This window comes from Eriocheir sinensis, chromosome 36, assembly GCF_024679095.1.
Source record: "Eriocheir sinensis breed Jianghai 21 chromosome 36, ASM2467909v1, whole genome shotgun sequence".
Lineage (NCBI taxonomy): Eukaryota > Metazoa > Arthropoda > Malacostraca > Decapoda > Varunidae > Eriocheir > Eriocheir sinensis.
Genome location: NC_066544.1, coordinates 15,185,472 through 15,200,152, shown reverse-complemented (window position 1 = coordinate 15,200,152; position 14,681 = coordinate 15,185,472). Strand labels below are relative to the sequence as shown.

Sequence of the window (14,681 nt, the reverse complement as noted above, 5' to 3'; positions counted from 1 at the left end):
CCCCATTCTGGCAAGGCTGGGGTCATCTCCGCCTCAAGACCTACCAGCTGATCGAGAACAAGTACTTCGAGACCGCCGTTATTACCATGATCCTGCTGTCCTCGCTGGCCCTGGCTGCCGAGGACGTCAACCTGAAGGGGCGGCCGGCGCTACAGGACATCCTCTACTACATGGACCGCATCTTCACCGTCATCTTCTTCATCGAGATGCTGATCAAGTGGGTGGCCCTCGGGTTCGCCAAATACTTCACGAACGCCTGGTGCTGGCTCGACTTCCTGATTGTGATGGTGAGTGGGTGTGATTGTGTGGGGGGGGGAGGGAATTAGGGTGTAGGGGTGGGAGGAGTGAGGGTGTGGGTGCGTATGGGCGTTATATTTGGTAATGTGTTCTTTGCCTTAAGTCTATTTTGTGTGTGTGTGTGTGTGTGTGTGTGTGTGTGTGTGTGTGTGTTATTCTTTATGGGTGAGGTGGTGAGTTGTGTGCTATCTATCTATCCACATGTATCTATATCCATCTATCTGTCTACCTGCACATATGAAGGTCAGGTGGTTAGGCGTGTTCTGTCTATTTACCCATCTATCTATCTATCTATCCACCTGTCTATTTATATCCATCTCCCTTTGTGTCTGTGTGTGTTCGAAGTCCAGGTGGTGATGCACGTTCTTTCCCCCAGGTGTCGCTGATCAACCTGGTGGCGACGCTGGCCGGCGCCGGGAAAATCCAAGCCTTCAAGACCATGAGGACCCTGCGTGCCCTGAGGCCGCTCCGAGCCCTCTCCAGGATGCAGGGGATGAGGGTGGGTGCACACACACACACACACGCACACGCACACACACACACACACACACACACACACACACACTCACACTATCACAAAACCTTCAAAATATGTCCCTTCCTCCCCTCTTTCCTCCCCTCCCCCTTCTTTCCTCCCTCCCCATTCTTTTCTCCCTCCCCCCTTCTTTCCTCCCTCCCCCCTTCTTTCCTCCCTCTCCCCCTTCTTTCCTCTCTCCCCTTTCTTTCCTCCCTCCCCCATTTTTCCCCCCTCCCCACCTTCTTTCCTCCCTCTCCCATGCTTTCCTCTCTCCCACACTTTTTCCTCCCTCCCCACCTTCTTACCTCCTTCCCCACTCCCTCCTCTCCCCTTTCCTTTTTCCCTCCCACATTCTTTCCTCCCTTCCCCCGTCTTACCTCGCTCCCCACGCCCTCACTAACACCTCCTCCTTCCCCTTCCTCCCTCAGGTGGTGGTGAACGCCCTGGTCGGTGCCATTCCCTCCATCGTGAACGTGCTCCTGGTGTGTCTCATCTTCTGGCTCATCTTCGCCATCATGGGAGTCCAGCTCTTCAGCGGCAAGTACCACAAGGTGAGATCGTTGGGCCCAGGTAGTTTGTTTCATTCCGCTCTTGTTGTTCTCCTCTTTTTCTCTCTTCACTTTCTCTCCTTTCTTGTTCTTCTATCTTGTTCTCCTTCCTTGCTCTCCCTTCCTCTCCTCTTTTTCTCTCTTCACTTTCTCTCCTTCCTTGCTCTCCCTTCCTCTCCTCTTTTTCTCTCTTCACTTTCTCTCCTTCCTTTATCTTCTCCCTTGTTCTCTTTTTCTCTCTTCACTTTCTCTCCTTCCTTTATCTTCTCCCTTGTTCTCTTTTTCTCTCTTCACTTTCTCTCCTTCCTTGTTCTTCTCCCTTGTTCTCCTTCCTTGTTCTCTCTTCCTCTCCTCCTTTCTTTCTTCTCCCTTGCTCTCCTCTACTCTCCCTTTCTGCCCTCACTTTCTCTTTTGTCTACCTTATGCTTATCTTACCTGTCCTAACTTGTCCTAACCTGTCTCGACTTGTCCAAACCTGTCTTAACTTGCCCTAACCTGTCTTAACTTGTCCTAACCTGTCCTAACGTGTCCTAACCTGCCCTTTACCTGTCCGCAGTGCATTGACGATGAAGGCAACAAGCTAAGCGCCGAGATCGTGCCGGACATGACGCAGTGTAAAAACATGAACTACTCGTGGGTCAACAGCGAGGTGCACTTCGACCACGTGGGAATGGCATACCTGGCGCTCTTCCAGGTCGCCACGTGGAAGGGATGGATCCAAATTATGAACGACGCCATCGACTCTACACAGGTGGGGGGAGGGGGGAGAGGGAGGGGGGAGGAGGATGTGTGTGTAGTGAGGTCAGGGTGTGGATTTGAGTGTGATTGTGTGTGTGTGTGTGTGCGTGTAAGAATCTGAGAAGAGGAGGAGGAGAAGTACGAGAAGGAAGAGGAAGAGGAATAAGAGGAGTGGCAGCAAAAGAATGAGAGAGAAAGAGAGAGAAGATGAAACAGAGGAAGATGAAGTGGGTTAAATAATAACGATAAAAATGGTAATGATAACAGAGAGAAGATGAGACAGAGGAATACAACAACAACAACAAGTGGGGGAGATAACAATGATAAAAATAGTGATGATGGTGATGACAATGATAGTGGTGATGACTATGGTGGTGGTGGTGACTTAAAAAGAGCCGTATCACTAAACATTTCCTTGTCCAAGTTCACAAATCTGACAAGGCTTTCGTAGACGTTGTGGGCATTTCCAGGAGTAGTTTTATGACCCTGGTGGTAGTCTGACCCTTCTTCTGTACCATGAACCTAAAGAAACACTCATTAGAACCCGGTTGACCCCCTCTTTGACCATCATATCAAAGGTGTTACACAGAATTGGCTCCCTGGGTCCTTTCCTCCCCTCTGCTCTGCCACACAGTCCCAACACCTATTTTTTCCTCCCATGGGACTGATTTGGTTAGGTTAGGTTAGGGTTAGTTTGAGTTGGAGGTTAGGTTAGGTTTTAGTTAGAACCTGACCCCCCCTCTTGACCTTTAGAAATAGGATATGGAGGTGAGTCTTGTAATATTGTTTAATTTTAATACTCGGTGGTGTTGACGAGTGGAGAAGGAGAAGGATGAGGAGAGTCAACTCAACCCTCTTCCATGCCTCTCTTAGTGTCTCTCTCATCTTTTCTTCTCTCCTCCTTCCTCTCTTGTGAATTGTGATCATCGACAACGAACGAGCAGAGAAGTAAGTTTGTGAGAAAGAGTCCCGGATGAGGGCAGAATAGAAGGGTAGAAAGAATAGGGAGTGGATAGAAATAGATATTGATACAGAAGGAAAGAGTAGATACAGAATAATGAGGGCAGAATAGAAGGGTAGAAAGAATAGGGAGTGGATAGAAATAGATATTGATAGAGAAGGAAAGAGAGAGTAGATAGAGAATAATGAGGGCAGAATAGGATAGAAAGAATAGGGAGTTGATAGAAGTAGATGCTGATAGAGAAGGAAAGAGTAGATACAGAATAATGAGGGCAGAATAGAAGGATAGAAAGAATAGGGAGTTGATAGTAGTAGTATAGATAAAAAGCAATAGAGAATGATAATAACAGTAGTAGATAGAGAAGGATAGAAAGAAGAGGTAGTGGACAGTATTAGAGATAAGAAGTGATAGATATAGATATGGAGAAGGAAAGAAAGTATAGATAGTAGATTAGTAATAGATAGATAATGAGGGAAAAGAGGAATGAAATATAGGTAGTAATAGAAATAGAGAATGAGAAAATAAAAGAAGAAATAAATATGTGTGATTATTAATTTGGATGTATAAGAGAACTGTATTTAACAAGGTAGGAATAGATGCTTTGGTTAATATTTATGGCTGAAGTTAATGCACTATACGACTAACATGATTCTGCCCCAGGATGACACATACACAAACAAACATCGACTAAGCCAACCTTCTCTCCTAGTCCTTCTCTTCCTCCTTTATTACCAAGGCTACGGAGGGCAAGAACAGACCTTTAGACTCGTACCCAATTGCTTGAGTCACTCCCAACACAAACATCTGCTCAAGGATTACACACACACATCGACTAACCTATCTCTCCTTTCTAGCTCTTCTGTTTCACTTCTAACCATTACCAGAGTTACAAGGGGCAAGAACAGACCTTTAGACTCTCATCCAAATGGTCTAAATCCTTCCTAATACAAACAGCTGCCCAGGGATGACACACACAAACAAACAGACAAACCTCTACTAACCCAACCTTCCCTCCAAGCCAAGCCACACGGCGATAAGAGACGCGAGGGAGGAGAGAGCGAAAGATAAAGATGAAGCAAGGTAAGTGATAGAGGGGAGGGATATGACCTGAGCCTGACTACCTGGTGTGTCCGCAGGCTGGTGGATCCCTGGAAATGTTCATGACGGACGACCAGAAGAAATACTACAACGCCATGAAGAAAATGGGAGGGAAAAAGCCGCTCAAGGCCATTCCGCGGCCACAGGTAGGGAGGCTCATTAGGGCAGGTGCGCGCGTGTCCCGTCCCGCTGGTCCCTTCCTGCTGGGGGTGTGGCTGGGGCGCGTTGGTGGTGGTGGTGGTGGTGGGGGTGGGGGTTCATCCTGCTGCTACATACTCGCGACGCCGCCCCCTGCCTGCCGCCACACCACGCCACACCACACCACGCGCGCGCCCTTCAGCCACACCTCGGAAGTTCATATATGTTGATGTTGTGGTTGTTTGTGTTTTTGAGTTTTTTGTTTTGGTTTGGTTTTGGTTTTGTTTACTGGTTCTGCGAGGTTGTTTTTTTTAATGTTTTTCCACTCTGTTTTTTTCATTTGTTTTTCCTCTTCTGTTTTTCGATCTTATTTATTTTATTTTCTCTTGCTGTTGTTTTTTTCTTCTCGGGATTTGTTTTTTGTTTTTTTTCGTATCCATTTTCTTTCTTTTTCCGTGTTATTTTTTCATATGGGTTCTACTACTTTTATAATTCTCTCTCTCTCTCTCTCTCTCTCTCTCTCTCTCTCTCTCTCTCTCTCTCTCTCTCTCTCTCTCTCTCTCTCTCTCTCTCTCTCTCTCTCTCTCTCTCTCTCTCTCTCTCTCTCTCTCTCTCTCTCTCTCTCTCTCTCTCTCTCTCTCTCTCTCTCTCTCTCTCTCTCTCTCTCTCTCTCTCTCTCATTATCATTATTTTTATTATTATTATTTTTATTATTATTATTATTATTTTTATTATTATTATTATTATTATTATTGTTACTCGCCGCCACGTTCACTTCACTATCATCTTCACCACCACCAATCAATTCTTATCATTACTATTGTCATTATCTTCTTCCTCTATCATTCTCTATCGCATTATCTGTTTATTATTATTATTAGTCATCATCACCACCACCATCATCACTATCAGCATCACTATCTCCTCATACTCACCACTAACAACCGCGGACTCTTCACCACCCATCATCACCACCATCATCACCACCACCATCATCACTATCAGCATCACTATCTCCTCTGGTCTCCTCATACTCACCACTAACAACCGCGGACTCTTCACCACCCATCATCACCATCATCACCACCATCGTCATCACCATCATCACCCCAACTAATGACTTCCCCCCAACAGCAGAGAATGGGAGTTGAGTTTACGCCCCACTCCACCCCCCACTCCCTCCACTGACTAAGACTCCTCCTCTCCCCTCCTCCTCCACCTCCTCCACCACCTCCACCCGTACCTTAGACAGTAACAGGAAGCCGGTGGTGTGATTTTCTTTGCCTCCTCTCATTTTTCTTCCTTTCTATTTCCTTCTTTCGTTGTTCTTTTCTCTCTCTCTTACTTGTTCTTGATTCGGTTCTTGCGCACTCAAAAGCTAACATGACTGCCTCCTCTCCTCTTCCTCCTCTTCCTCCTCTTCCTTCCTCCTTCCTCTTCCCTTCCTCAAGCACCCACCAACATGACAGTGACCTCCCTTAGTCCTCCCTTACCCATCCCTACCTGTCCCCTCCCTTTCCCCTCACTCCTCTCTCCTCCCCCACTCCTCCGCTCCCTCTCCCTCCACCCCCTCCCCGCTCCTGCCCCCTCCCCCTCCCCCTTCCCCTCCCCACCCCCGCCCCCTCCCCTGCCTCCTGCCCCTATCCCTCCCGCCCTTTGAACTGGACACCTTGAGGCGGCCCCGCTGCTCCCGACTATATGAACCACATGATGAGTGACACCGCACCTCCCTGCCGCAACCCGACCTCCGCCCATGTCAGCCACTCTTGTATCCACCCACGCCCACACCCACACCTACACCCACACACACGCTCATACACACAAACTTACTATACCTACATACCCACTCTTACACACACACACACACACACACACACACACACACACACACACGCACACGCACACGCACACGCACACGCACACGGCTGGCCGGGGCGGGGACGATGTATCTCGGTCGTTGCGGTTGGGAGGTGTCGGGTCGTGCCGGCACCTCACCGTCATTGGGAGGCGAAGCTTTATCGGTTGAACTGTCTTTGTTGCTCTCGTATCTCAACATATGACGGCTACCACTCCCCCCCCGCCCCCCGCCCTGCCCCGAGGCACGCTCCGCGCCGGGACGGTGTCGGCCATCACTGCTCGCACAGCCTGCCATTACCTGTCTCCGCCAGCCACTCTGTAGCATATAGCTGTGTCTATATGCTCACACAAAATGAGTGTAGATATCAGCCTTAAGCTAAAACCGGGCCGAGTGTCAGCCATCAGGCATAGGCCATCAGCCATCGGCCCTTCATTCACAAGCGTTGCTTGCCTTGCTCTCTCCCTTGGCTGTCGTGTATGAGCCTCGCCACACCTCCTGGCGCCGCCCCCCCCTGCCCCAGCCTGTCCCCTTGGACTTGCCAGTCAAAACTAAAATGTTGCAATCCGCCACAGTCGGCTGGAGCCAAGGAATCACCTGCTCCATTTTCTTTTCTTGCATCCGTGTGGTAGTTTCGTCCCCAAGCCGTCGTGTTCGAGATAGTGACTAACAAGAAGTTTGACATGATCATCATGATCTTCATCGGATTGAACATGCTGACTATGACTATGGATCACTACAACATGTCGGAGAAGTGGAAGATGGGGCTCAACTACCTCAACCTCATCTTCATCTGCATCTTCACGTCGGAGTGCGTGCTGAAGGTCTTCGCGCTGCGCTGGCACTACTTCAAGGAACCCTGGAACCTGTTCGACTTCGTGGTGGTCATCATGTCCATCCTCGGTGAGTCCCCACAACCCGTACCCTCCTCTTACTCCTCCTCCTCCTCTTCCTCCTCCTCCTTCCCTGCCTCACACTCCTCTTCTTTCCTCCACCGTCTCCTGACTCTGCCTTCTCGTCCTCGACCTTCTCCTCGCTTCTTCCTTTCGTTCTCAGCCTTTTTTATCCTTACCCGTAGTGTGTTTGTCTTACCTTTTACGTCTCGCCCTCTTCCTTTCTCTTGTTTGCGTCGTTAATAGACCTAGTGTTTGTGTGTGTGTGTGTGTGTGTGTGTGTGTGTGTGTGTGTGTGTGTGTGTGTGTGTGTGTGTGTGTAAAATGATCGCTTACACATTTATGGTTAAGTGCAATTCAGTCATTTGTTGAGTCAATTTATTTATTTATTTAGTCATAGAGTTATACAAATGCACCTCTGATCCTCTCCTCCCCCTCCCTCTTTTTATGCTCTTTATCCTCCTCCTCCTCCTCCTCCTCTCCTGCTCCTAATCCACCTCCTCTTTCTCATCGTCCTCCTATTTCACTTCGTCCTCCTCCTCCTCCTCCTCCTCCTCCTCCTTCTCCTCACCTTATTATGTTATGTGAGTTGTTTTTGCAGCAGTATGGTGACCTAGCAGCCCCCGCGATAGTGCTGCTCTGCTCACCGCCACCACAATACCACCGACTCCCTTACACACCGCCATGATGCCCCCCCATCTTTCCTCCCCCACCCCTCTCCCCCCTAGCACAACTCCAGCACCATCACCACCACCACAGGTCCCCCCTCCCCTCCATATCTTCCCCTCCCTCACTCCCCAGTTTCCCCTCCCCCAGTATTTCATCTTAATCCACTTGTACATTCTTATTGCATCATTTATCTTATGGTCTTCTCTTAGCCTTGTCACTAACACCTAATTCTTACTGTATAGTGTCCACTCTTCGTATTAAAGTTCAAGTTCTTAAGTATGTTCAAAATGTGCAGTGACCAGGTTTAGTCAGGTTTCATAGTCTAATAACTCTCAACAAAATTCTAACATCTCTCGTAGCATCTAGCTTTATTCAGTAGACTTGTTACGGGCCTTTCTAACTTTTCTTTAACGTACCTAATAAGTATATCCTACGGTTTGTTAGTATCCTCTAGATTCTCAAACATTCCACGCTTTTAACATCTTACATGGGGTTGCAATTTCCACTTTCCACCCGTAACTGTCCTCTTAGCCCCCTAACATCTTCACAGGTCCTTCTGCTCCCGTATACATGTTCTTCCCCAGCTGCCTTCCTTGCAGACTTCTTTGTATCTTCAGTGGTGTTCTGTAGCTACTAAGTCTGTGATTCCCGACCCGACCCGCCCTGACCCCTACCTCACTGCGGCCCGGCTCCCACAGGTCTGGTGCTGAAGGACATCATCGAGAAGTACTTCGTGTCGCCGACGCTGCTCCGTGTGGTGCGTGTGGCCAAGGTGGGCCGAGTGCTGCGTCTGGTGAAGGGCGCCAAGGGCATCCGAACACTGCTCTTCGCCCTGGCCATGTCCCTGCCGGCGCTCTTCAACATTTGTCTCCTCCTTTTCCTTGTCATGTTCATCTTCGCTATATTCGGCATGTCCTTTTTTATGAACGTGAAGCCCACGGGTGGACTGGACGAAGTGTACAACTTCAGGACGTTCTTCCAGTCCTTCATCCTGTTGTTCCAAATGATGACATCGGCGGGGTGGGACGGCGTGCTTAGCGGCATCGTGAACGAGAAGGACTGTAAGCCACCCAACCCCGAGGTGGGTGACCCTGGGGACTGCGGCAACCAGGCCATCGGGATCGCCTACTTGCTGGGCTATCTGGTGATCAGCTTCCTCATCGTGATCAACATGTACATCGCCGTCATCTTGGAGAACTACTCACAAGCCACGGAGGACGTGGAGGAGGGCCTCACCGACGACGACTACGACATGTACTACGAGATATGGCAGCAGTTTGACCCCAAGGGCACCCAGTACATCGAGTTCGCGCAGGTCTCAGACTTCCTCGACGTCCTGGAGCCGCCGCTCCAGATTCACAAGCCCAACAAGTACAAAATTGTGTCGATGGACATTACCATCTGTAAGGGCGACATGGTGTTCTGTGTGGACGTCCTGGACGCCCTCACCAAGGACTTCTTTGCCCGCAAGGGTAATCCCGTAGAGGACTCGGCCGACATAGGTGATGTCGGGCCCCCGCAGGACCGGCCGGGCTACGAGCCCGTGTCGTCCACTCTGTGGAGGCAGCGGGAGGAGTACTGCGCCCGCCTGATCCAGCAGGCGTGGCGCAGACACCGGCAGCACAAGGACCAGTCGTCCCTGTCTGGCGGAGAGTCCCAGGAGGAGCTGAAGCAGGCAGACACGGCCGTCCTGGTCGAGAGCGACGGTTACGTCACAAAAAACGGCCATAAGGTGGTGATACACTCGCGGTCACCATCCCTCACCTCACGCTCCACCGACGTGTGACCCCAAGGCGAGTACCTCACTTGTTGCTGCTTCTTGACCCGCGCCGCCCACCCCGCCCCGCCCAACCCCACCCCGCCCCGCCCCGCCTTGCCTCGCCTCGCCTCGGGCTCTGGCGCCGCCGCCCACCCCTTGGGGCTCTCTCGGGCCCCGCATCGTCGGTCGCGCCTTCCCTGTTCGGGCTCGCCGCACTCTTAATGCCTTGTTGTTTATGTTTGTTGTGCGACCCCATAGCCCGCAGCCCGTAGCCGCCGCCCGCAGCCCAGTCCACAGCCCCAGCCCGCTGATCACATCCAGCTCGCAGTCCACAGCCCCCAACCCGCCCCGCCCCGCCCCAGCTGGCAGGCCCCAACACCACCCACCCACACTTGAGTTTCTCTGTTATCTGGCCGAGACCTCTCGCCGCATCCCGAGTGCTGGGGGCTGCATGGCGTCCTGGTGCTGCGAGGACTGCGTCGCCTCGCCGGCGTAGGGCTCAGGCCACTGGCGAGCTGGCCGAGACTCTGGCCACTGCCGCCCACACCCCAGCGGCCGCCCACACCTGCCAGCGGCCGCCACACCTGCCAGCGGCCGCCCACACCCTCCAACGACCGCCACACCCGCCAGCGGCCGCCCACACCCGCCCACGCCCACAGTATTGTTGCCGTGTATGAAACACCGGCCACACCCTCACCCTGGCCGGGGCGGCGCGGGGCAGCCGGCGCGGGGCCGAGGCGGGGCCGCCCCGGCAGTGGCCACGTGTACCAACAGCTGACAGCATAATTAGTGCATGAGGCCCCGACGCCCTTACCATTGTAGCCCAGCATAATACGCCTAGCAGGTGCTAACTGCCCCGCCCCGCCCCGCCCCCTGCAGGCCCCCCCACCCCAGCCTGCTGCCCGCCACCTGTTTCCTGGTGCTCAGGATCCCCACCACCCACCTCCCCCGCCCCACCCCTGCACCCTCACCGCGCGACGCCCGGGGCCGCGCCTCGTCCCTCCCCTCCTGAGGGAGTAAGTGTTGAGGGCGTGCCAGGGAGCGCCGCCTCCCTCTTCCCCAAGTGGAGGCCGCCCCGATGACGCCGCCCCCAACCACCCTTCCCCCCCCCCCTTCACGCCCCTTTCCCCATCACCACCACCGTGCCCCGCCACCCACGTCCTGCCCCGCCTCAGAATTTCCCTTTGTCCTTTCTTGGCTTACTGTGGGGCACCCCCGCCCCGCCCCGCCCCGCCCCGCCGGTCACGGGGCCACACACAGCCCGGACGACATGGCCTTAAGTCTGGTGTAGTGTTACCAGTCCGGATTGTTTCCTGCACAATATTCTATGTCGACACGCAGTTATTATGGAGGTAATTAATTTTGAGATGATCCTACTATAAGGTTACGCTGTGCATAATAATAAAAAAAACTATTTTATATTTATGATGATACAAGTGAAAGTAAAGTCTAAGAGGCGCCTCCTGCATGAGCCAGCCGAGCACCCGGCGGGGCCACCCGGCGGCGGCGGCGGCCCGCGCCCCTTCCCCCCGCCAGCCGCCGCCGCCAGCCGCCCTCCGCCGCCCAGGCAGCAGCTGGTGGAGGCTGCGGGCCGGCGTGGAGGAGCCGCGCACTGGTCCACCGCTCTTACACTTCATAACCATACATGTAGCATAGGAATATTGTTGAAAATTTTGCCATGGAACTTTTATCTGAGTGATGGAAAACTATGATGGAATCTTCGCTCCCATAGTAATACTCGAGGCTTGAGTGTGCTGGCAGGCGAGGGGCGGGCCGTCCCCCCGGGCCCCGTCCCTCGCCACTCAACAGCGGCTTGTATTTGCAGACACTAAGTTTTAAGAAAGAGCGCTGTGAACCTTCCTACTGGTACACGTCTTAGTTGGTAAGGCGCCCCGGCACCTGCTGTACCCCTCGGTTGCCCGCCCTCATGTGATACACTTGTGTAATATTCAAATTGTTATATTCTTGATAAGCAGGTTTGTTTTCTATTCTACCGGCCGCCACACGCGACGTGCCCAGCTGCACCGCGTAGCTGCGGCGACGGAGAGCAAGGGAGGGTTGATGCGGCCTGGGCACGGGCCACCGCCCTTCCCCGGGTGGCCCCGCCCCGCCCCGCCCCACCCCACCCTTAAACCCCACACCCCACCTCAATTATTGTCTCAAAAAGATGCAACATCAACAACAGCAACATCAACAACTGGTCAAAATCAGGTGTAGTGGCCTCAGTCCCTTACTTTCCGCGCCAGCAGGCGGCCGCCCAGCCCTCCCTTTCTTGTGGAGGCCCCACCACCACGCCCCTCAGTGTGCCCCCCCCCCCTCCTTGGTTCCCGCCCTCAGCCCCGCCCCCTCCACGACGCCGCCTGCCGCCCGTGTCACTCACTGGTCTGTCTCTCAAGCTGATAATGATAATCTTATGATGAAAAACGGCTTTACTTTCATTCTACATTTCGCCTTTTTGCTTGCACTTTGTAAAATGTTTTGAATTCCACAGTTTGTACTATATTATCTGTACATAATACGTCATCGAATAAATTTTTGATAATTTACCACGAAGAAATGTTGACTTTTTACTCTCCACCCGTAGTGTAAGGAATAATACACACACGTTCTCTCTCTCTCTCTCTCTCTCTCTCTCTCTCTCTCTCTCTCTCTCTCTCTCTCTCTCACACACACACACACACACACACACACACACACACACACGCACACGCACACACGTACCGGATAGGCCTGGTAATGTCATAATATCCGTGTGTATCTTACGTATGTTTGGGAACTGTTCATTTTGTTATGGCCTGTTTTAGTAAATGTCCTGCCTTGTAAGTGTTCTGCCTTGCCACTCGAAGCAACACTAAAGACTCAAAGCAAGAATGAGCAGCTATATAGTCTACACACTTTTATTTTGTTGTTCTCTTGTGTGTCTGTTTTGTTGTGTGTGTGTGTGTGTGTGTGTGTGTCCCAGGGATGCTAAGGAATGGTGCCCTGACCCCACGTACGGAGGCCAGCACGGAGATCAGGAAAGGTCAGGCGGCCTCACAACATGTAATGGACACGTTATAAAAGTTAAGTTGTCGCTGGTGCCGCTGATGATGATGATGATGCTGAAGTAGTACAGTAAAATTGGGAGCACATGCTGTAGCTGCGCGTAGCGGCGGTGCTCATCTCCGTTCCATTGACCCTTTGAGACCGTGATGGGAAAGAAGAGAGCTGTATTTTAAGACACCATCGCTTCTCACATCAACTATTTCTAAAGGTCAAAGAGGGGATCAATCGGGTTTTCATGAGTGTTTTTTTAAGGGTCATGGCACAGAAGAAGGGTCAAACTACCACCAGGGTCATAAAACTACCCCTGGAAAGGCCTACAGCTACTACGAAAGCCATGTCAAATATGTGAACTTGGGCGACACGGGGCCACCACACCACACCACCACAAGGTTACCACAGTTTACCTTCCTCAGGTTTTCCCAGGTACCCATTTATCGACCACCCCGAGAGGAAGGATGAACAGCTGGGTGGGCTGCACGCTGACTGCCCAGGCTGGGATTCGAACCCAGGCCCGCAGATTCGTAGTCAGGAACGCTAACCACTGCACCTGAGAATATAGACTAACAGTTATGCTTTGTCACTGGGCCAACACTGATGAACCAGACCAAATAGAAAATACATAAAATAAGAAATAAAAAAGCAAGAGAAAGCTTCATATAAACTAAGGAATCTATAATCACTAATGTATATAATTCAGTTAATTCGGAAACCTCGTCAGTCTGGTGAGAATAAATTAATGTAAGTATTCATATATATTCAAAGAAAGATATAATTCCGTTAATAATCATAATATATTGAAAAAGTCACTCGGCAACCTAAATAATCGGTTGTAAGAAGGAAAAAAAGCTAATCATGGTACAAAATGTAACCTAAGAAAAATACATATTTCCCAGTAAGTTATATATGCAAAAAAATATTAATTCTCCGACCTCGTCAGTCAATTATTACAGAAAAAGACATGACATAATAGCTTTCAAATGATCTAAAGTAATTTCATCTCCCAGTACCGTCGGTTATAAGGTACTAGGTAATATATCGTAGTAATTCAGCAACCTCGTGAACCCGCTGATAGAAAATGTACTAAAATGACAAGGTTTTCTATGAAGTATCCTGGCTATTCCTAAAAGAAGCTCCAGTTTTCCTCTGCCATCTATATATAAAGGACAAAAACATAATAAACTAGTGATTCGACGACCTCATCAACCCACCTGTTAGTAAATATAGTGGAATAATGAAGGTTTTGTTGGAAGGTTTTAGGGGTGACTCTCCTAAATCTCGATCCTGCAATGTCTGGTATAGAGGGAGGTGGCCGCTAGCTAATATGACCTGCCCTGCCTTGACCCTGCCACATTATAGCTTGAGACACATGAGGGATAATTATCTTAAACGCATATTTAGAGCTACGAGGCGAGACAGGAGGAGGAAGAGGAGGAGGAGAACGAAGAAATAAAAGAAAAGGAGAAGGGATAGCGGCCGGTGTAGAAGGATGACCAAGGAAAGAAGGAGGAGGAAGAGGAGGAGGAGGTGACGTTATAGAAGGAGTATGATGACGAGGACGAAGAGAGTGAGGAGGAGGAGGACGACGACGATGAAGAGAGGAAAGAAAATAAAGAGGAAGAGGAGGAGGAGGAATTATAAGAGGTAGCGGTATAGGAGTAAGAGGACGAGGGGGACGATGAGAAGGAGGTGGAGGAGCATGAGGTGAGTCAGGAGGAGGAAGAAGGGCATCAAATGAGTGAGGGAGAGACAGCCTTTAGGTGGTGCCCGTGCCCCTTCGCCTTTCTCATGAGTCACCTTGCCACCCCGCCCGGCCCAGCCTTCTGCCTCCATACCGACATTTTGACACTTCCATCTGCAACTCTTGGCGGAACTGAGTATTTTCATGTCCCCGCATTATTATGGAGGGGATGCTCACCCTTAAAATTGATTGATAACTCGAGTAAAATAAGGAGTTTGTCCATACGCTGCCTTGTCCCATGAGTTACCCTCACTGCCACATTCCTACATCCTCCGCTATTACCCGTTATTAGAACCCTTGGACGCGAAAATAGATCAGAATTTTTATATTAAACGCTATTCTGGTGCTTAAATAGTCATGGAATCGATAAAAAACGTTAAATAAATTAGAACGGTCATCGGAAGACAGACTCGGCTAGGGAATCG

The 14,681-nt window shown here is 50.9% G+C and overlaps 3 protein-coding genes across 18 annotated transcripts in view; all 3 read left to right on the top strand.

The window, feature by feature from the left end:
• Positions 1–2,236, top strand: part of LOC127007901 (sodium channel protein para-like) — a 160,198-nt gene extending 157,962 nt beyond the window's left edge. For all 16 annotated transcript variants that reach the window (XM_050879355.1, XM_050879358.1, XM_050879361.1 and 13 more), the window contains 4 exons: positions 1–287; positions 674–796; positions 1,243–1,365; positions 1,919–2,236. The exon at positions 1–287 is cut by the window's left edge and continues 13 nt beyond it. In XM_050879355.1, the coding sequence (XP_050735312.1) occupies positions 1–287; positions 674–796; positions 1,243–1,365; positions 1,919–2,221 (836 nt within the window). In that variant the 3' untranslated portion in view covers positions 2,222–2,236. The remainder of the gene's footprint in view (positions 288–673; positions 797–1,242; positions 1,366–1,918) is intronic.
• An 849-nt stretch (positions 2,237–3,085) lies between these two features.
• Positions 3,086–12,030, top strand: LOC127007902 (sodium channel protein para-like). The gene is made up of 3 exons (XM_050879372.1): positions 3,086–4,305; positions 6,785–7,055; positions 8,413–12,030. The coding sequence occupies exons 1-3, from the start codon at positions 4,216–4,218 to the stop codon at positions 9,498–9,500; spliced, it is 1,449 nt and encodes a 482-aa protein (XP_050735329.1). The 5' UTR covers positions 3,086–4,215; the 3' UTR covers positions 9,501–12,030.
• Positions 9,709–10,259, top strand: LOC127007988 (translation initiation factor IF-2-like). The gene is made up of 2 exons (XM_050879533.1): positions 9,709–9,838; positions 9,892–10,259. Exons 1-2 carry the CDS (start codon positions 9,709–9,711, stop codon positions 10,257–10,259), a joined length of 498 nt encoding a protein of 165 aa, XP_050735490.1.
• Positions 12,031–14,681: the final 2,651 nt, after the last annotated feature.